This window comes from Aspergillus tubingensis, assembly GCF_013340325.1.
Source record: "Aspergillus tubingensis WU-2223L DNA, scaffold_15, whole genome shotgun sequence".
Lineage (NCBI taxonomy): Eukaryota > Fungi > Ascomycota > Eurotiomycetes > Eurotiales > Aspergillaceae > Aspergillus > Aspergillus tubingensis.
In genome coordinates, this window is record NW_023336289.1 from 1129172 (window position 1) to 1151128 (window position 21957).

Consider the following 21957-nt stretch of genomic DNA (forward strand, 5'->3'; position numbering starts at 1 on the left):
AGGGGCTCTGTCGGAAGCCCAGTGTCTTGTGAATCCAACAGTTTCCTTTGTAAGCTGCCGCCCCTCCCCCGGACCTCTTCCTTCGCGCAAGTGAGCAAAGGGGCAAATATATCACTGCAATTTGGGTCCCCATTCGATGTTCGCTGGGACTGCAGAACATTGTGAATCAGGTCCGATAGAACGGCTGTTCCGTAGGCACTGTCCAGGATGGTGGAAATATGGTTTGCAGGATCCGGCGACGCCTGCAAGGTCGATAATCTTTCCTGCAAGGAGGACGAAAATATTCTCCGCAGCTTAGTTTGCGGAAATTATAGTCCGTCTTGATGAAGATCTGAAAAGTGGCCTTCCCGAGCCATGAAGTCTATTCTTAGCGGACAGGAAACCGTGAACATAGGTAAAAAAGGACCCTACAACCCGATGACACGTATGGCTTATCTTTCTTTCTGGGTTCTGTTTGTCTATTAGTACTTGATACAAAGTATGGGGATCTTAAGACCCCAAGGTTGTCACTCTATATAGTGGGATACCATTACGTCCCTTACGCTTATCTAAAGCACAGCTCCCTGTGCCCTGTACACCACCAGTCCGCACTAAACCGTATGACATGGCTACAACTAAAATTTACCATAAATTATGCTCAGGCAGCCTCACCGTACCTGATGCATCTCACCGCAAGGGAGCTAGTCTAGTACTTTACCTTGCATCGTGCTCACACAACCTCGCCGTACATGGGACATGTCATGTCGCTACAAGGGAGCTGAACCACATGCAATTAATGTAACCTAGACTTACCCTGCATCGTGCTTGGAACATCTCACCATACACGAGAGATTTTATTCCGCCGAAAAGCGTCCACATTCCATGAGGCAAAGGCCATGTGAGCTTGTATCCACGGGCAAGCCAAGCGGTCCCCTTCTCGAATGTGAGAACGTCAAAATGTGGGTTACACACGCACACTCAACATCCCCATAGCAGAGGAAGAGTAAGATAAACATCGCACCAAGCCTGTTAACCTTTGTCGAGTGGGCGTAGAAGATGCTTACGCATATTTGACTTCAGGAATGTGGGAAGGAATCATCAGGAATTTCTTCAAGCAGGGAGCCATGCAGTACGCAAGGGATTCTATTACAGAAACATGAGTATCCGAATGGACAACATGTACTGAGATATTAGAGAAAGTGCCCCTACAAGCTGCACTATCCAAACCAGGATTGATCACGCTTGGGCAGCATGTATATCGCATCATTAATGATGATCGCAATTCCAAACAGTCACAATCCTGTACAGAGAGCTGCAGCCAGAGTAGTGAAAATGACTAACAAGCAAGGACTAGGGAGGCTGAACTCATATCATTTCCAAGTACAGACACCGCATCAGCTAGCCCCGTAGGGACATATTCAATTGATTTCATGTAATTTATGCGCGTGGAGGGATTCTTTGGTTTCCACAGTGAGGCGCCTACAACCGGCAACATTAAAAGAAGTCTTGTACCGGGTACATATACCTGTTTAGTGCTCCGAGTATAAGCTTAACGAGCCCTGTCACACCATGGCCCGATGAATCCTGAACTTACGGCTACTGAGAAAATGTCTATTAACAAGTTAATGCCGGGTCACGGTGCTAAGTCCAACAAAATATCCCATCAAAGGGAGACGGACCAGCCATCAGATACCGCAACCCCGGATACTACATCTCAGAATGGCGAATATAAAGATTCTCACCAACAAGTAAAACCCTCCTCAGATTCGGATTGGCAGTCGAGGCATTGCCCTGGGAGGTCAATGGCAAGAGGAGATATTAGCGATGAGGACATCCGACTTCTGTACGAATGGAACAGTCAGATCAAGATACCCGGAGTCCATACATGTATCCATACTCTCATTCAGCAACAATGCGCTAAACGGCCCGCATCCGAGGCAGTCTGTGCGTGGGACGGTACTTTATCTTACTCCGAGTTGAACCAACTATCCAATGGGTTGGCGAAAGAACTCCAGACCGCGGGAATCCAGCCAGAGATGGTGGTGCCGGTCTGTTACGAGAAATCTCGATGGACGATCGTCGCTATTCTGGCAGTACTGAAAGCCGGCGGAGCGTTTGTACTTTTGGATCCATCCTATCCTGAAGCGCGTCTGGCCGACATATATGCTGACGTCGAGGCTCAAATCATCATCTCCTCGCCTTCAAACCAGGACCTCAGCACACGACTGGGCCAGAACGCACATACCTTGGTCGTTACAGACAGCAAGATCTCTTCCCTTTGTTCGACGGACTTCATTGTCGCCGGTCCATCCATCCCGGAGAACGCAGCATACATCGCATACACTTCTGGGTCTACAGGCAAACCCAAGGGAATCGTGGTAGAGCACCGATCCTTCTTAGCAAGCGTCCTGGCGCACAGCGAGGCCCAGAAAATCAACGCCGATAGTCGCGTGATGCAATTCGCCTCGTACGGATTTGACATCAGTATCCAAGAGATGCTGGCTCCCCTGATTGTGGGCGGCTGTGTGTGCGTGCCATCGGAATCACAGCGCCTCGATCATCTTGCCCCCGCCATCCGACAGCTGAGGGCGAATTGGCTGGAGTTGACCCCTTCAGTGGCTAAGTCGCTCGCGCCAGAAGCCGTCCCGAATGTGAAGACTCTCGTTCTTGGTGGAGAATCCCTGCATCTGGATGATGTGTCCACGTGGGCCCAGCATGTTCAGCTGCTCGTCGCATATGGGCCGGCCGAATGCAGTATCGTGAGTACGGTGCAGTCTCGTGTGGAAGGATCGGATCCATACAATATCGGTCGATCATACGGAGGCCAATGCTGGGTCGTCAATCCGGAAAATCACGACCGGCTGCAGCCTCTCGATGAAACAGGGGAGCTTGTAGTCAGCGGCCCTATCGTCGCGCGAGGGTATAGGAATCGGCCGGAAGAGCAGGCGTTCATTGAGCGTCCCCCGTGGGCCTCGCTGTTTGGGCTGTCCTCCGATACACGGTTTTACAAAACCGGAGACCTGGTCAAATACAACGTGGAGGATGGCACACTACGCTTTGTCGGCCGCAAAGATCTGCAAGTGAAGGTGAATGGGCAGCGTATCGAATTACAGGAGATAGAGCACTGCGCCCGAGAGCTGCGTGCGGATACCAGTGCCATAGCTGATGTTCTTCCAATGAAGAATACCAAAATCCTCACACTGTTCGTGCAGGTGGGAGAGGATACAAGCTCTTATCCTTCCATGTCCGATTTCCAGGCCTGGTTGTCCGAGCGGTTGCCCCCATTCATGGTTCCCACCTTGTATCTCCCCTGGAAGCGATTTCCACTCGGGCCCACAGGGAAGGTCGACCGCCGACTGTTGTTGAGTGAGGCGTTGCAAGAAATGGCCGAAGCTCCCTCCAGGCCTTACGGAGAGGAACTAGCCGACCAAGAAGACACTGAGCCATTGGCGACAATATGCAGCCTCTTCAAGGAAGTCCTGGGACTACGCCAGGAGAGACCTGTCAGCCACAGCACCTTTTTTGCCCTTGGGGGCACCTCCATTCTGGCCATTGCGTTGGCAGCCAAGGCTCGAGAACGAGGCCTGTCTCTTTCAGCGGCTGAGGTCCTGCTCCATCAGACTCCCATACAGCTGGCATTGGTTGTTCGCAAGTATGAAGTTATGGTGGATCCCACCCCATTCGCGCTGATCAGCGACGTGAATAGCACGGTAGAGGCAGCATCGTGCCAATGCCAGGTGCCCAGAGAGCATATCGAAGACATCTACCCCTGTACGCCCCTGCAGGAGGGCCTCGTTTCACTATCGAGCAAGAGCCCTGACTCCTTTGTGGGGAGGTTTGTGTTCCGTCTGTCGAAGTCCGTGGACCTGGAGCGGTTCAATTCAGTCTGTGAAGCTATTGTAGCGGTTAATCCTATTTATCGGACACGCATCGTCCAGCTCGAGGACGGCCGTCTTCTTCAGGTGGTCGTCAAAGGTCCGGCTGGGTGGACAGCCGATTGTCGATCTATGTCTACAAACGTTCTGGGTGCTCCTCTCTGTTCTTTTCAGGTAGCGGAGGATGAACAGAGCAGGGTGCCACTCTTCATCCTCACCCTTCATCACGCAGTGTTCGATGGCTGGTCATATTCGCAGCTGCTCGGCGATATCGACGACGGATACAAATCCGTTTCTGTTCCCCCACGCGCATCATTAAGTCGCTTTGTCAAATATATCTCGGAAATAAACAAGTCATCATCCATGGAATTCTGGTCGAGCGAGTTTGGAGATCTGGAAGCGCCAGTATTTCCGGCTTGCCCGCCCGGATGGGTGAGGCCGGGCGTGACCGCCTCCATAACCCGCCAGGTGCGCCTTCACGGGCACCCGGATGCACATGGAAGTACATTAGCCAACAAGATCAAGCTCTCCTGGGCAATTGTTATGTCATCACGGACCAACTCCAACGATGTGGTCTTTGGCACAACTGTTTCCGGGCGCACCGCCCCCGTCGACGGAGTCGAGAGAATGGCCGGCCCGGCCATTGCGTCTTACCCTCTGCGCGTCCGTCTGCAGCCGAGTGCATCCGTTCAAGAGACGTTGGATGACATCCAGGCGCTCGACTCTCGGACTGTTTTGTTTGAGCAGACCGGTTTACAGCATATCCGCCGCGTGAGTTCGGAGGCAAGTTTGGCCTGTACTTTCCAAAGCATGCTCGTTATTCAACCCAAATCCTTACAAGTCGAAGGGACACTCCTCAATGACACCCCGGGAAACCAGGAGGAGCAACTAAAGTTCAATTCGCACGTACTCACTGTCATTCCCCAGTTGGGGCCGGGGGCGGTCGACATTATGGCTGTCTACGATGAAGCCGTACTTCCCTCGCGTGAGGTCGAGAGCTTACTGGAACAGCTTGAGACCGTGCTTCGCCAAGTTGTATCCAATCAAACCACCCGACTGGATGCCCTGCAAACCCACAGCCAGTCGGACTGTCAACAGTTGCAGATATGGAACCACAGAACGCCGGTCGACATCGATGCTCTTCTCCCGATCCATGAGCGTATCGCCATATTCGCCCGCAAACATCCGTACGCAAACGCTGTCTGTTCCTGGGACGGCTCATTTACGTACCACGAGCTGTATGAGCGCTCGAGGTCCCTGGCAGGCTGCCTGCAGACCATACATGGAACGGGCCCCGGCATGGTGGTTGGTGTCTTCATGGAGAAAACCAAATGGTTCCCTGTTGCCGTATTGGGAATTATGATGTCGGGCGCCGCATTCGTCCTTCTGGACATTCTATTTCCATCCGAGCGACTGCAGTATATGATGCAAGTCAGCGACGCAAAAATCGTGATATGTTCCCCTTCCACGGAGGCCAGATGCTCCATAATCACCGACCAGCATGTGGTGCTCCAGGAGGGAGGCTGTACAACAGGAGATAAATACGATAACTACAATCGACCTCTGGTTTCAGGCCACGACACTATGTATGTGCAATTCACATCGGGATCAACTGGTACGCCGAAGGGCGTGGCTATTGAACATTGCATGGCCCACTCGACGCTCAGCGCTCACAAGGAGCTCTCGTCAATGGGGCCCGCCACCCGGAGCTTGTGGTTTTCATCTCCTGCCTGGGATGCCACTGTATGGGAAGTGGCTTTCATTTTGGCCGCAGGAGGTTGTATATGTATTCCCTCGGATGAGCAGCGCTTGAACGATCTGGAAGGAGCCATTGCAGCCATGGAAGTGAACTGGGCGACCTTGACTCCATCGGTGGCACGAACACTGTCACCGCCGGCAATTCCAACTCTTCGCACTCTCATTCTCGCAGGGGAGGCAACGTCTCCATCCGATCTGCAAAAATGGTTCCCACGAGTTGAACTCCACTTTGCATATGGCCCGGCGGAATGCACGATAGCCACAACTATCCATCGAGTGACTCAGCTGGCCACCGATTCGACTATTATCGGTTGTCCTCCTGCTGCAACGTGCTGGATTGTCCGTCCCGACAACCACAATCAGCTGCAGCCTGTGGGAGTAGTTGGGGAACTTGTGGTTGGAGGTCCCACCGTGGCGAGAGGCTATCTGCACCGACCAAAGGAGACGGCATTGGCCTTTGTTCGTAATGTATCGTGGGCCTCGGAGTTCTGCCTAGGCGAGGGCACGCTATACAAGACAGGCGATCTGGCACGCTTCAATCCCGATGGCTCGCTTTCTTTCGTCGGTCGAAAGGACAACCAAGTGAAGGTCCGTGGGCAACGCCTCGAGCTGGGAGAGATTGAGCATTGCGCGCAGCAATTCATGCCCAACATCGAGGTTGCCGCGGATCTTGTGTCATTTCAGCACAGCCTAGGGTCTAAGGTCGTGCTGTACATCTGTTTCAGACAGGTTGACGCCAAACCTTCGCTTGGTGATAACGAGGCCAGTCTTTTGTTTCATCCCTCTGACTCCAACAAGGCGGAAATGGCGCGTTTGCGCGAGCATCTGCATCATTCCTTGCCACCCTACATGGTTCCCTGGATCTTGGTTCCTACTCGCTACATTCCACTCAGTCCTTCTGGCAAGACGGATCGAAGGCCCCTGAAGAAGCAAATCTGCGGATTAGAGCGTAAGGACCTCGAAATCTATCTCGGAGCCAATTATTCGAAGCGTGCACCCTCGACTGAGCTCGAAGCCCGCCTGCAGAAGCTCTATGCCCGGGTGCTTTCGCTGCCAGAGACCGCTATTGGGGTTGATGATAGCTTCTTCACGCTGGGTGGTGACTCGATCTCCGCCATGCAGCTGCTCTCACTTGCGAGGAAGGCGGATATTCCACTGTCTATGCAGGAGTTTCTGACCCACAACACGATTGCTCAATTTTGTGAGAACGCTCAATTGCCTCGAGGGGATACACTTCTTAACAATCTGGATGCCGTCGATGAAGAGATTCCGTTCAAGTTGAGTCCAATCCAGTCACTAATTTTTCCATCGGCGAGCATGGCAGAAAACCGATTCAACCAGACTTTCTTGGTCAAGGTCAACCGGCAAGTCAACCTGGATGACTGGAATCGAGTGCTGCATCAGATCGTCCATCATCATGCAATGCTTCGGACCCGGCTCGTCGTCGGGGAATCGGGTGACCTACGGTTAAAGTATCAGTCGGCGGCAGATCATTCGCTACGGATACGAGAACATCACGTAGCACGGATTGAACAGGCTCGTGTACTTGCAGAAGAGTCCCATAACTGCTTGGACTTGCGGACGGGCCCAGTATTGTCCTTAGACCTCATCCATACTCCGAAAGATGGTGACTACGCGCTCTTCATCGGTCACCATATGGTCGTGGATCTGGTGTCCTGGCGCATTATCCTAGACGACATAGAGGAGTTCTTGGAAGGTCATGACCCTTCCATGAAGGAACCTGTCTCTTTCGCGAAATGGGTACAATTTCTGGAGACTGAATGTCGGGTTTACTCAACGCCACAGGAGGTCCTTCCCTTCGAAGTGCGTCCGGCCAACTATGATTACTGGGATCTGTCTCCGAAACACAACACATACGGGGATGCTGAATGTCATGAATTCACTGTCGATGAAGCCACCACCCATAAGTTACTGGGTCCGGCGAACGTGACATGGAATTCCCAGCCACAAGAGATCTTCCAAGCAGCTCTGCTGCACTCCTGGGCTCGCACCTTCAAGGACCGAGAGACGCCAACAATCTTCAGTGAGGGACATGGCAGAGAGGCTGGTCGTCAGGGGATCGACCTCTCCCGGACTGTGGGCTGGTTTACGATCGTCCGGCCTTGCACGGTGGAGGACAGCACAGCCTCACTCGGCCTTCGTGAGCTGGTCCGTCGTGTCAAGGATGTCTCCCGGAGTCTGCTGAACAATGGGCTAGCTTATTTCAGCTCACGGCACCTCAAACCGGAGTTTCGCTCAGCATTCGCTGGCCATGATCGCATGGAGATCCTGTTCAACTACAGTGGGCGGTACCAACAGCTGGAACGACCGGGCGCACTCTTTTCGCACACCCCCCTGCAGCTGGACGAGCGATTGGACGTCGGAGCCGATATGCCACGCCAGACTCTATTCGACGTAGCTGTAGACGTCCGCAACGGCTGCCTTCGTGTCCAGGTCTGGTACAGCGGGCACACGCATCGTAAGCCCGAGATTGGCCGCTGGATCAGCGCATACCAGCAATCTCTGCATGAGGCGGCAGTGGAATTGATAGATAAGGACAGCCAGCTGACGCTGAGTGACATTCCGCTGGCACCGCTTCGCTACAGCGAACTCGATCTGTTGCAAGAGAAAATTAAAACGGCGCTACGCATCTCCTCCGTCTCCTCGATCGAGAGTATCTACCCGTGCTCTGATGCCCACTGTGGACTCGTCACTGGTATTACAGGAACCGCATCTCGCCATCGCGTGCAGAGTATACTTGAGATCACTTTATCAGATCAAGGGGTGATTGAGCCTGCCCGGGTTGCGAAGGCCTGGCGGGAGCTCAGCCGACGTCATGCTACTTTGCGAACCGTCCTTGTTGAACATCCTGGCAGGCAAGGAAAGTTTCTCAGTGTTGTACTGAAGCTACCATCCCTAGATGTGACTGTCCTGCCCTCTTGTTATTCCTTTTCAGATACTCTACAGCAATTAAGAGAGCTGCCGCCCCGGTATTCGTGGGACATCTCTCCTTCCCAGCAGATGGCTGTGGGCAAAACCTCGGACGATCGGACCCTCTGTAAGCTCTCGTTCGGAAAAGGCTTCATTGATGCTACTTCAATGGACGTTTTGTTGAGCGAGCTGGCTTCCATATTGAGAGAAGAAGGTCTATCTCCGAAGATCGCTCCCTCTTACGGCGCATACATATCGCACTTGCAAGCCCAAGACCGTGCAAATCAGACGCAGCATTGGACCGACCTCCTGGCTGCTTGTCAGCCATGTGTACTTCCCGGGGACCGGAAGCGTAACCGTAGTCACGGTCAGTTGCGCTCAAAGAAAATCATGGTTCCCAACCGTAGCGGGCTAGATCGATTCCTGAAATCGCATCAACTCACTCTGACCAACGTCTTCCAAGTCGCCTGGGCCTTGGTCTTGCGGCACTATACCGACAGAAACGAGGTCTGTTTTGCTACACTGCTTTCCGGCCGTGACCTTCCACTGCCAGACATCCAGAAACTGGTCGGCTCCTGTTTCAATGTCTTGCCGTGCTTTCTGCGTTTAAGCCAGTCTCGCACACTGCTAGATGTTCTACGAGAAAACCAAACGGAGATGAATCGACGCATGGCAAATCAGCACTGCTCTTTGCCAGAAATTCTTTCCCGGGCAGGACACGATCCAAAGGGGTTCTTTAACACCTGCTTGACGGTCCAATCTGCCCATCAAGCCGGCAATGCCGACCAGCACAGCCAAGACGGGATCAAGGTAAAGGTGCTGGAGGTTCATGACCCGACAGAGGTAAGCGTTCCCTCTTGCCGCTCCCTTCCACGCTAATGCCTTGTCAGTATGATATCTGCATTGCAGTGATGGTGTCACCATCGCATATCGAGATCGATTTCCGTTATTGGACTTCATTCTGCAGTGGAGAGCGAGCAACAGAGTTTCTGACACTGCTCTCTAGCTATGCGACTCGGATGGCTCTCCACGGAGATGATAAAATCGAACCACTTGAGATGAAGGCAATTCGGCTTGCGGATGGATGCAATGGCTCGGTCGGTCATGTTGCAGCTGAGACAGGGTCGGTCACGCTGCTCAGTCAATAATGTCCTCCAGGAGAAGCGGGTCAGACGTTATATCTGTCGACACAAGGAGCCGCCGATTTGACTCAGCGCTTCGCTGCCTGGAGCTTCTCTGCATATAATTTGTATGGAGTCTGGCTTCTCTTGAGAACAATAATGTAGTCTTCCGTTCGGTTCGTCTGCTCGAAGCCGTCGTCGCTTGCCGAGAACGGGCCATGATAGGATTATATATCTTAGATCAGTCGCATTGGACTTTACTCGGTATACACGAATAGCAACTTGTATGAGCTACGATATAAATATACCATAGAGTGTGCGAAACAGGGCTTGCCGTCCGCTCAGCCGTACTTTAGCCACATGCCTGAATGCCATCTCTCTGTATCCATGGTCTATGGGATGAGAGCCATCCGCGAGCTGATCGAATTTGATAAACTGGCTCATCTCTGCCAACACGATCCGGTCGCCATCTGCACGACGCTGAGCGGCAAGGTAACTAATTTATGGATACGAGAATAGACCATCGGTACTTACTCAAGTTTTCTTGTATATCACTGCGCAGGCTGGGGGTTATCCGGGACGCCCTTCTCGTTGAATGACTTCGAGAAAAAACCTTAACGGAAGACAGCCGACAAGCTTGTTGCCTCGTGTTTTCAGATATGAAGAACAACAATTGATCTTCCTCAAAAAACCACAACAAAAATGGCCGAGAGGCTAACCCCACTGTTGTGTGTAATGATCATCAGGAAAGTAGATTATAGACTGTAAACACTAATGAAGCAAGCACAGCAGCTTATTGAGCCTGCGAAGATTCCCTAGCACAACTAGAAGTGTCTATCTAGAACGGTATCAATGAAAGAACAAGTCATGGGTAAACCGAGTGGATTCAGTCCTCAAAGTAAGGGAGAAAGTTAACAGTAATCCTCTACAGGGTCTTATAATTCCGGAACTCCTGCAACCCAACTTGACTCCTGGACCAGGCTTCACTCTCCACAGTACCAGGGGGAACTGGGAAAAAAAAAAACGAAACTTGAATTGGAGGTCCTGATGTGTCCACAGCTGGCCGCAGTGAATGTATCAATGGACCCTCTGCAAGGCACGCAGCAATATGCTCGATGAGAGTTGTTGTTGTATCATGATCCCTTCGTTCGACCGCTCCAAGCCGTACTGGTATGAAGGCCCCCGTAATGAGGAGAGGGTCCAGATTAGTCGGGCATCTGCGCTCGCGACTAATGTAGGTCGAAATACTTTGAAGATCTTTCCGACTAGGATGCAATCCCCAACCATAAGGTCTCTGTACGAGGTCGCTGTCAGAGCGGTACCTTCTGATGGTGGCATGATGGTCACTCTCTGGGGGATGAGACATAAGATGTTCAGAATGCCTCCCCTTACGAGCTGTACAAGATGATCCCGATAGTTTCCCTTGTTCCTTCGTAATTTCCTCACAGAGGCCCTCGAAGATGGTGACCGGATGTGGTTTCCTGACACCCTATTATGCTTCGCCATAGAGTATGCTTTCCAATCTCGCACTCTCCTCTCGATAGCTGCGAAGGCCTCACTCGTAGGAGGCTGGCTCATGCCAATCTCTTCACATGCCAAGTCGGTGTTCAACACTCCAGTAGAATGGTGTAATTTGCGTCCATCGTCAAGACATGCCTTGATACTAATGTAGTCTTCAGGCGATCCGATATTCAACGCCAGCTGTATCAATTGGCTGGCTCTCCGAACCCCAAGAGTAGTGGCACTGAGTTAAACGAATTTATCCTTTACCCTTGTTCCAAACCCGTGTCGCATACCAAATGCCAGCCAAAAGTCTTCGTAGTCTGACGGCGGGGCCATCTGTACTAACGTAACCATGCCAGGGCAACTTGTAGTGAACTCCGCACCGAGCAAGAGGGAAAGTGTGTGAGCCGCATCTATGTCAGTGAGTATATCGTAGAGGATGGTCGATCGGTAATCCGACGGCATTGGGGCCAACTCCTTACACCCTCGGCGAAGCTGTAGATACCATAGGAGCGACAAATATGGATCACCGGGCGAATGCGGCACTGCTTTCGCAAAACTCTTCCAAGTTGGAGAGGGCGTTCCATCTAATCAGAGGCTGATTCATCAAGGCCGCAACATCCCCGCAACATGTACAACTGTCATCGTGAATAAGCGGGTGCAAAAGTGATCGACTATAATGGATGATCGTGGCCTCGTGCCGTCGCGCTTCTATCAAAGACCATTCCGCGTCATCGTCAACAACCAGAGCACGAGTCTGAACGTGATCCAGTGAGGCCAAGTCCTGTCGCCTGAGTATCGAAAGTTGAGATGACGGGGATAAGTGGGCCAATTTCGCTACGTAATAGGTGACCAGTTCAGTGTCGGTATTCAACGAAGGCATAATAAGTTGTTTTAGAAGCTGCCGTATGACTGTCCCCTCAACAGTGATCCATGCAAATCGAAAAACTGTAGTTGTGGGAATGGCATCAGTTAACCACTTCATAAGATATATTCTGACTCAGCAGTGCCGCGTCGATTAATTTAACGAGAACGTCAGGGTCCATAAAGACTTTGCTAACAGGACTTTTGGCGGCAAGAGCACTACGATATTGGCAGCGACCAGGAACCTTTTTATCATAATCGTTGGGTCGACGAAAATACCCTCCCCGGATTCCGGGCGTTCATGAAGGATTCCCTTCAAAAGTTGGAGCAGCTGCACAAAGCCGTCCTGGACGCTCTGCTCTTGGGGCTGGAAGTGGACCCCAGCGAGGCCGACTACTTCCGCTCTCTTCACGCCGGGCCCCAGAAGTAAAATACGACTACTGCACTATCCAGCACTCCTCGAGTCGACCACCGATCGTCAGGCGACCACTTGTTGTCCCTCGCACACAGACTTTACGACCTTCACATTTCTCATCCAGGATCAGAACCAGGAACTGGAGGTCGAAGACTGAAGCCAGCCCGGGACGTTCCTTCCAGCCCCACGACCGAGACTGAAGACCGCATCTGGTTCACCATGGGGAGCTTTGGAGAAATATGGAGTAATGGCTACCTGCCTGCGTCTAAACATCGCGTGATGATTCTTGCCCACCACCAGGCATGGGTACGAGTACGAGTACGGAAAGATTATCCTTCCCGTATGTCGTGTAAATCCGAGAAGCGACGATGTGCTGGTGCCTCAGACTACAGGGAAGCCTGCTGAGATGCCTGACGGGGAACATAAGCGGGCTACTGTCCACCAGCCCATGGGGTTTAGAATGAAGTACCAGTATGCATGGTGTAAGTCACGAGGAAAGTGACATTCATGATACCCATAATTCTGTTACTAGCAGTTACTCTCTTCTATTAACTATAGTCTTATAAGACGGGGTCTTGTTTAATTGTGTCAATCTAGGCAAACGTGAAAAGCAAAACAGGCACGGGAGAGTCAGTAAGGGCTCCCTTAATTTTGATTTTAAGTGTGAATACAAACAGGCAATAAAATGAATCTGGACTATGCATGCCTGTTGTCTCACCGACATGGTAGAGTACCTATCCACCTTCATGCGGTGAACTTGGAGAAGAGAACGCGCCTGACGAGCTCATTTGCACTCACGCTGCAAGGGGGAGCTAGCGGCATGTTATTCAATAAGACAGAAGGGGAAAAAGGGATTAATCGCACAGACTGGGAGGGGAAGCAATATATTTTCCTCCTCCCTTTCCCCCCAGTACAGATGGGTAGTACAATCTCAATAACAGCTACATTGTTTTCAGGTCTCCCATGGATTTCCTTCCAAACTGGGATCCTGTAAAGGGATCTGTGCTGGCTGTGCTCGCGAGTGCGCTTACTGTCTGCCTCGCCATCGTTGTGGACGACTATCTCTATGGAAGGAGCATCCGAAAGCAATTGGGAGATATTCCCATAGTCGGTATGAAGAGTGACGTTTGCTCTTTGCTGCGATGGAGGTCAACCGAGTACGATCTAGTTAACGAGACTGCTCACGCGTACCAACAGGTGAGAGTTTATGTATCTGTTGTCTCCATTCGGAATTACAATTACTCATTCGACAGTATACCAAAAATGGCTTACCTTGGGCTATAAGATGTCTCAACCGGTTCTACGCGATATGCCTCCCACCACAGTCGGCCAGGGAATGGAGCTATCTTCCACAAGATCATCTCAGCTTCATCAAAGCAGTCGAAAAGGTAGGCCCACCCCCAAGAAGCCGAGAAAGTCAGGCTAGTGACCCCTTCAGGAAAATATGCACCACCTCCACTCGGACCTGGCATCGCAGACAGTGACCAATGCCCTCATCAAATGCAATAAGAAGCCTTATCTGGGTGAGTTTCGAGGATCCTTGGGATGCCAAAATAGGGAATTCAGGGAGAGGAGCGCTAATACTAGTCTCAGATGCATTCTCCGACAAGGTCGCCAGTCAGGTCGATCAAATCATACCGTCCGCGTTTTCCGTGAGCCCCGGCGAAAAAGGTGAGTGGATGCGAGTGCAGAGGAGAGAAACCCGGACAAGTGACCAACTCAACCGCAGGATGGCAGGTGATCAATGTCATGGAAAGAATAAGCTATATCAACTCGCGGATTATGATTGCGTGCATCATGGGCCCTGAGTTCGCATTGGACCAAAAGCTCCTTGAGCTTTACATGTCCTACCACTCTTTGATAATGTCCCATACAATCACTTGCATCAGATTCCCAAGAGCCGTGCATTCCCTAATCTCACGGTTTGCTCCGACAAATCGGAAAATGAGGACAGTCATGAACGAGCTCAAGAGCAGACTCATCCCTGAGATTCGCTGTCAGGTGCGTCGATTACGCTCCGAAAAGTCTGAAGATAGGTCCTATTCGCTACTGGATGCCGTGGTCGAGGAGTGTATGGCTGAAAACACAATTGGTCGTGAGACCAGGTACTACGATGAGGAAAAGCAAATCAGCCGGATAGCTGACAAGATCATGTTCCTTCACTTTGAAACTGCTCTACCGATCACAGTGATCCTGTCTGCAATGATATACCGCATCATGGTAAATCCAGAGTGCATCGCACCTCTCCGTGAGGAGCTACAGGCAGCCCTGCCCGCGGGACAATGTACCTGTCCTGACGTGATGAACCAATGCCCCAAGCTGGAGAGCTTTATGCGTGAAACCCTGCGTCTTCACAGCTCCAGTCTATGTGCGCAATCTCCCCGCCACCCGTTCTAGCGAGACACTAACAAGCAACCAAACCTACCAGACTCCTCGAGTCGTCTTGTGATAAAACCGGTCCACATCCCTTCCCTTGGCCGCACTTTTCCCCCAGGGTCGATCCTCACGCTGCCATGGTACTGGATGGCCCGAGATCAGGATCTGTATCCAAGCCCGGAGATGTTTGACAGCCACCGCTTTTACGATGCGTCGTCGGGGTCCTGTACTGCCCGTGTTACGACCACATCCGACAATTTTCTAGCCTTCGGATACGGCACCAGCACCTGTCCAGGTCGCTTCATGGCGAGCAGAGTCATCCAAACCGTCTTCGCCAAAATCCTCCTCGATTTCGATGTCACTTGCATGCCTGGCGTACAGGAAATTCCTTTCAATATATTTACGAGTGCGTATTTCTTTCAAAATAGTGAAATTGAGGCGCGAATCCGGCCTCGTGCCGCGAAGATGTAGCCCTCGCCGGCCTGGCAAAGTGGACATAGCGGAACATCTCAGTCCTGCTAGAAGCCAATCTTAGCTGATAGTCTCATTGATCTATTCTGAGGTGCTCTGAGGGGGTGTCCCTTTTTCAGCAGCACCATACATTTGTATGTTACATGTATCAGGTAGACCGACGTAGTGCTTTTATATGGGTCTACCGAGTCTGTGGCTGATAGCCATCAAGATATCATTTCCCTTGTCCCATCCAATCTTGTGAACAGCCAATATTTTCAGCGTCGGTGAAGCTGCTCCCCAAGTAGTAGAGGTTTTAGCCAAAACTACGCCAGAATACTCTAGACAGTCCCTGGGTGGCCCAGGTAACCAATCCCCTCGGCGGATCAGAGCCCAATACAGTACAAAGGGGGTCGTGGTTGTCGCCTCTCTGAGTTGCAGAATTCCCTTACGCCAGTTGCCCGTGGGGACTCCGACTAACTCGTGGTCAGTTGAGACATGCATGTACATTTTTCTAGCTGATCGCCATTATTGCGAATAACCACTCAAGTCTCCATTGGAATGCGTCAAGGGATGGAGCAGGGGATGAATGCAAGAATGCATATTGTTCAGAGAAACCCAGCAAATTGTATCTATCTTGCCTGGAAGGAGGGACAGCGACAGTCAGTTAGTGGCCCCCCCTCTGAATGCAAGGGGTTCCTCTTCCACGATGCGCCGTCTCAGTTGCGTGCTCCGGACTGGTTGTCTTCGAGTATGGCCTTTGCTTATGTGTAAAAGTAAAAGCCTTTGGCCAATTTTTCTTATTCCCCCCTCTGAACATGAATCTAGTCGTTCCCGCTTCACATTGTCTCTATAAAACCATGGCCATAGAAAAGGGCCTCTACGCGGACATCGCCTGCCACACCGAGTATCGGAGCTGGCGGTCGCTGGAGTCAAGCCTACCATGGCCCGGGAACGTCGCCAATGATCCTCAGAGCGGCCAGACGCTTCTGGCCCTCAGTTGAATAGTCCTGCAACAGTACTACCAGCAGGGCATGTCTGGTCCCGTGGGTGTGCTCGACCTCGTGACATCTCGCAAGATGGACTACCGCTCCGCCCTCCGTGTGTTGGACATCGCTCTTGACCAGGACCGCTTCGTTTGCGAGGAATTGAAATTGATTCAGAAGCAGATCTCAGATTCTTCAATCACGGACGATCAACCAGCGACAAATCCCCCGGTCATCCTTTCGTGTGGCTAGTATACACAATCAACTCTTCTGGTCTGGATGGAACCCAGATAGATGATGGGACAAGGCCACCCTCTCCAAAGTTGCACAGCAATGCAGAGAAGCTCGGTGTGAGCGGAATACCACGGGCGGGTAGACACAGGAGCCCTCTACATCATATCATGCAAGGCCACTTTTGACAGGACATATGATATGTCCTTGCGAATGCAATGGTCTCATGAGTAGATGTCCGGCTTTTCCCCGTCTCCTGACTTGTTGGATATGGCCATCATGAAGACAGTATGGCCGAAGATTCAGACGCACGGTAGGCTCGGGCAAAACGGGCTGTGCTAGCAAACTCATTGTTGTATATTGCTTTCCAGAACGTTGGTGGGCTGTGATGATGAGCCAACCTTAAAGAGTATCGGCTTCCGTGTATTGCGAGTGTGTCTGACGAGTTGGAAATGGGAATCATCCGTTGCTGCACTCTATCTTGCATCCAGCTTCTAACAATGTCGCTGACGTTGTGGCTGTGATTAACCCATGCCATGAAATTTGCTATAGTCTGGAGATATGTTTTCTTGTTCACATCCAATTGCAGTTAGTAAAAGCAAATCTCGGCATGCTGGCGGCGGCAAATATCAGGGCGCAAGGACAGGGTTTATCACCATTCAGGCCAATGCAGGTGTCGCGGTATAAGGACTAACCCAGAACGGAGAATAGTCTGTGAAATACTGATATTTCGCCATAGTTAGAGTTACAAGCCAGGCCCGTGTAAATTTAACATTTCTTTATGGCAACTGCGCGGATAAATATCTCGCACGCTCCGGCAATGAATGAACAGGGCCTATGGTGGCCTTCGAGTCCCGCGACATTAAAAGGAGACTGCAGGAGTAATGTGTCTGTTCTCCAGAACAGTTGCTCGCTCGAGAACCTGGGTCTGGGTTCCTATGAGTGAGGGGCCATATTCGAGGAAGCAGGCCGCTGTCCTCCGGGACTGCCATGATTCGGCGGGACCTATTCATCTATCCTAGGAGACTTCAATCGTAGACTTCAACACAATCCAGTGCCTCCATAGGCAGCCCTCCCGAACAGAGAAGTGCGTGCATCGCGAATCATGTGGCTCTGTTGTTGACCAGTTTCATCGGCCTCTTACGCTCCCGCTACCCAGCACCTGGTGATCTACTTGAAGCCACTCCACGCTCCCGTGCTGCTAGATCCAAAATATTCCCTGTCCATTAACCGGTCGATCTTTCGCGCCCTCGCACGCTCAACTTTCCCCTCTTCGGCAGACATATTCCATCCCGTATTAGACACAGCTGTGATAATCCACCGCCCTTCAGGATACCCTAAAGAAGGTTGCCCACCTTGCGTTTTTTTGAAAATTCCATCGGAAGGAGAGTCTGTGAGAAGAGATTTCCAAATCATGGCTCATATGTCATTCCATCCCGGCTGCTGACGCCGTTTTAACTCGAATGCAACGAGTGTTTTAATCGCAAGATATATCGTGCATAGAGACTTGGCTCCGGTGCCGTAGTGTAGAGCAAAAAGACACTGCGACCAATTTTATCTATTTACTTGCCTACAGTTTTCTAAGTGAAGACGATGTCGCTGACACGACTACCTTTTTGACCGATGGAAGGCTCGTGGAGATTAACTAATGCCTTGCAACACTTGCTCTCTCTCTCCCAGTTGACCATCCGGATGAACAGCACCATAACCACCTGGGCAATTATACCGGCAAATCCATTCTTGGGTATAACCAGTGGTCTCACGACTCCAGCAGTTTACCATGATTCTGGTATACGTATAAAGTCAAACTAGTTGCACCAGGCAATAGGAACCATGAAATTTTTCGTCTATGCTTGGACTTCCTATTCGAGTCTTCCATGGATTGCACCTACTATTGGGTTGACCTTGGTAGGCGCCGGTAGTGCGTGCGTCGTGACGGGCGTGTCGAACTACGTGGTTGAATCTTACAGCCAGTTTCCTGGAAGTGCCATGGGTGCTGTTGCTGCAGGAGAGAATATTTTCTATGCTTTCCTGCCACTTGCAAGTATGAGCATGTACCGGGTGATGGGGTATCAGTGGGCGAGTACGCTACTTGCTTTTATATGCTTGGTACTATCGCTTATTCCTACATTGATGTTTGTCTGGTGGGGAGGTGCGTGCGTGGAGTGCTTTTATGAATGAGATGGCTAATGATGCAAGGAGAAAACGGTCGGGGATGGTTTGAGGTAGCTATAGCGGAGAACACAATTGAACGATTGATGCAACAGTGAATAGGGTACTGAATGAATTTGCGACAATGAAGCTCGTTCTGGGTGGAGAATCACGAGTGTAGCAGATAAGTAGGAATAGCCCGAAAAATATATAAAATTTGATCGAATTGAATTGAGATTGAACTACACTAGCTAGTACTAGCGCCATACAAAAAGCCTACAATAATAGGACCTATACTGGGACAAGTCTAGGAATGCCAATTTACTTGACATAATCAGGATGGTACCACAGCTGAACACAAGTGACGCCACAAAGAGACACCTGTACGGAGTACTAGATTTGATATCTCTCCCGGCGATAGATCTTGCACGGAAGGCGCCCCACCAGACCACAGGACGGCATGAGATAGTCCACCCACCCGCTAAGCGAACAGGCAAAAAAGAAAAAATAAAAAAAAAATGACCTACGCAGGATTCGAACCTGCAATCTCTTGATCCGTAGTCAAGCGCCTTACCATTGGGCCAGCAGGCCAATTGATATGTATTTGCAAATAATTGGGCTACATACATAACGCAAATTGAAATTAGATTCTTAACAAAGTCAATTTCCACCCCAGCGCCATCCATCCATCCATTCTAACCAACACGACAATGAAGCAGATGCTACAAGAAACCAACCATGCTCCTACTAGTAGTAACTCACCGCCGGCCACCCATTCAGCCGACTATACGCATCCAACGGCGTAGTCCCATTCAACTGCTCATAAAACACCCTTTCCCCACAAACTTCCTCCTCCTCTTCCCCATTAGTGCTACTAGTACCAGCAGTACGAGAGACATCCTCCGCACACCTTCCCTGCAACAGCGCGGCAACATTATCCCCGGCCTCACGTCCCTCATACCACGCCCCATGCAAGAACCCGAAATAGGGGGCACTAGTCGCCTCCCCTGCGAACCAGAGTCTTTCCGTATTCGCCCGCAGATTCTGATGCATCTCGAGGGTCGTTCCCGCCGGCCAGTTGGAGTAGCTGCCGTAGACCCAGGGTTCGTTCGTCCAGCGGGGGTAAGTAAACGCCGTAGGCTCGGGTATGTCCTTGTCGGGAAACATCTCTCTCAGGACATCGAGGATTTGGTCTTTGGTTTGGGTCAGGGATTGGCGTTCGACGCGGTAGGCTTGTTCGTCGACGACAGTGGCGAAGAGGATGTTTGAGTCGGGGAGGAAGTTCTCTGTCGAGAGGGATTGAAAGACGGGATAGTAGCCTCTTGTTGTTGGGGAGGCGTAGAGGAAGAATTGTGTGTCTGTGGGCCAGAAGGTCTCCGGGAATTGCATGAATATCTTGGTGTAGGTACCCATGTTGAATTTTTCGATGGCGGTTTGTTTCCAGGACGGCAGGGGTGGGTCGAAGGTTACGGCTTTGTTCTGGAGGACGCCCAGGGAGAAGGTGCAGATTGCGTAGGCGGCTCGGATGCAGGTGTTGCTGTTTTTGTTGTCCTTGGTCTGAATTGTTACGCCCCTTGGGGAGTATTCGATGCGGGTAACACGGGTGTTGAGACGTAGGCGGCTATCGGAGGGGTTGGCTAGGAAGGTGAGCGCTTCGTTTTCGATGATGGTGCTGTATCCGCGCGGGTCGAGGACGAGGTGGTTGGCTTTGCCGAATTGGTTGAAGGTTAGGTTTTCGCCGGCGATACCGAAGACCAGCGAGCTGGTTTCGGGCGTGTGTGCGTCTTCCCAGTCTAATTGAGGGGATATGCATTAGTCCGGTGTGGGAGATGGGATAGGGTTGGTGTTATCCCGATGGGTGTGAAAAGGGTTGGGTGTTCCCCCTCTTAACGGTAATTGTTCATACCCCAGCTCCACCATTCCACGGCTTGTGCGGCCATGTCATTCTTGCGTGGTCTCCAGCCAGCGAGGGCGAGCCCAGTGCGTGCGGTTTGGTCTTGCAGGTTCTGCGTCAGGATGCGGCCGGCATTGCGGGCAGCAATGTGGTAGGCCTGGGCGTAGTCGTCAAGTAAATAGCGGTAGTCAGTGTAGCCGGTCTCGTTGTATGTTCGGATGGAGCTGTAGTTGGAGTAAGTGTTTTTCAGATTGTACTTTTTGGCTAGTGCCCAGACTGGATTCTCGATGGCTTCAGAGCCGAGTCCTTGGAGCTGTTTTGGTGGTGAGGCGGATGTTGATTTGACAGAGTGTAGGTTGTCATACCCAGTTGGCTCCTAGCTCAATCACATATGGTTTGCCCTGCTTATCCTTCCCGAAGTCGGTATGCCAGACACGACCACCTAAGGTATGGCGATATTCGAGGATAATGAAGTCGTCGATAGATGCGTTGGATAAGGCTTGCTAGTGGTCTTGGTGAGCATTGCCGGTCGGGGTTTAGGGTAGGGGGCCTGAGGGTCACCTACTGCAGCTGCAATGCCGGCCATCCCTCCACCCCTGTTAACGTTAGACGCTAAGCTCCAGCGCGATATGAAACATCAGTGGGGAGCTCCTACAAGATGGCCACCGTTGTTTCGGTGCACTTGTCATCGCTAAGCGGTGCCTGTGCAACATAAGCGGAGCAGGAGAACAGAAAGGTCGTCGCTAGGAAGGCGTATAAAGAAACGGTGATGGGAATCGTATGCATGGCAGGTGAGTGACGTCTACGAAGAGCGGAAGTGGATGGCAATAGTAGTATGTTATATATTCACTCAGTTCTGCATTAGACTGATTTGCTTGCTATGCACTGGTAGTAGTAAGTAGATTGGCCGTGGTGAGAACGGCAACTGCTACACCAGAGAGGATAAGGGGGAGGTCAAATCAAGCCTGTCAGGACCTGGCATGGTGGGCTGGTCAGCCGGACAAGGGCCAGCTCAAATAGTTAATCAGGCGTGAACCCAAAGGGGGAGGAAGCAAAAGCAAAAGCATCAAATCAATAGTGTGTCTGCACGGAAGGGCAAGGATGATCGGTGAAGGGCTGGTGGGAGCGCCTTGTGATCGGGACAGGCATCTTGGCGGGCAGCCAAGACAAGAGGGCGTACCACGTGAGACATTCCTCGACAAGCTTCTGGAAGGCGATTCATTCAGCAATCATCAAGGGATGAAAGCCGCGCAGCAGAATAAGCCGGTGGTTTTGCACCAGACAGGAATGTCCAGGCGGGTGAGGCGGTCCTCCCTCCTGATTGGCTAGCAACGCCTGATAAGGCAGCGATAAGGAGATAAGGCATCCCCACCTCGAAATGGACCGATGGGTGCCTGGGGCCGCCGTTCCGGATAGATCCTGA

General features: G+C 51.5%; 4 protein-coding genes and 1 non-coding gene across 5 annotated transcripts; 2 read left to right on the forward strand and 3 right to left on the reverse strand.

Annotated features, from left to right (window-relative positions):
- Positions 1 to 1781: 1781 nt before the first annotated feature.
- Positions 1782 to 9691, forward strand: AtWU_11209 (nonribosomal peptide synthase; the record flags this gene model as incomplete). Its single annotated transcript, XM_035506311.1, has 2 exons — positions 1782 to 9386; positions 9434 to 9691. The coding sequence occupies 2 exons, from the start codon at positions 1782 to 1784 to the stop codon at positions 9689 to 9691; spliced, it is 7863 nt and encodes a 2620-aa protein (XP_035362204.1).
- Positions 9692 to 10741: 1050 nt separating this feature from the next.
- On the reverse strand, positions 10742 to 11632 carry AtWU_11210 (uncharacterized protein; the record flags this gene model as incomplete). Its single annotated transcript, XM_035506312.1, has 2 exons — positions 10742 to 11365; positions 11435 to 11632. The coding sequence occupies 2 exons, from the start codon at positions 11630 to 11632 to the stop codon at positions 10742 to 10744; spliced, it is 822 nt and encodes a 273-aa protein (XP_035362205.1).
- A 1777-nt stretch (positions 11633 to 13409) lies between these two features.
- On the forward strand, positions 13410 to 15293 carry AtWU_11211 (cytochrome P450; the record flags this gene model as incomplete). The annotated part of the gene is made up of 6 exons (XM_035506313.1): positions 13410 to 13643; positions 13700 to 13834; positions 13885 to 13969; positions 14040 to 14117; positions 14176 to 14814; positions 14875 to 15293. The coding sequence occupies 6 exons, from the start codon at positions 13410 to 13412 to the stop codon at positions 15291 to 15293; spliced, it is 1590 nt and encodes a 529-aa protein (XP_035362206.1).
- Positions 15294 to 19159: 3866 nt separating this feature from the next.
- Positions 19160 to 19231, reverse strand: AtWU_t262. The gene has a single exon. It is a non-coding gene; the product is annotated as a tRNA-Arg (tRNA).
- Positions 19232 to 19387: 156 nt separating this feature from the next.
- AtWU_11212 (polyamine oxidase) lies at positions 19388 to 21320 on the reverse strand (the record flags this gene model as incomplete). The annotated part of the gene is made up of 5 exons (XM_035506314.1): positions 19388 to 20433; positions 20547 to 20847; positions 20900 to 21037; positions 21100 to 21130; positions 21190 to 21320. 5 exons carry the CDS (start codon positions 21318 to 21320, stop codon positions 19388 to 19390), a joined length of 1647 nt encoding a protein of 548 aa, XP_035362207.1.
- Between the last annotated feature and the right edge of the window lie 637 nt (positions 21321 to 21957).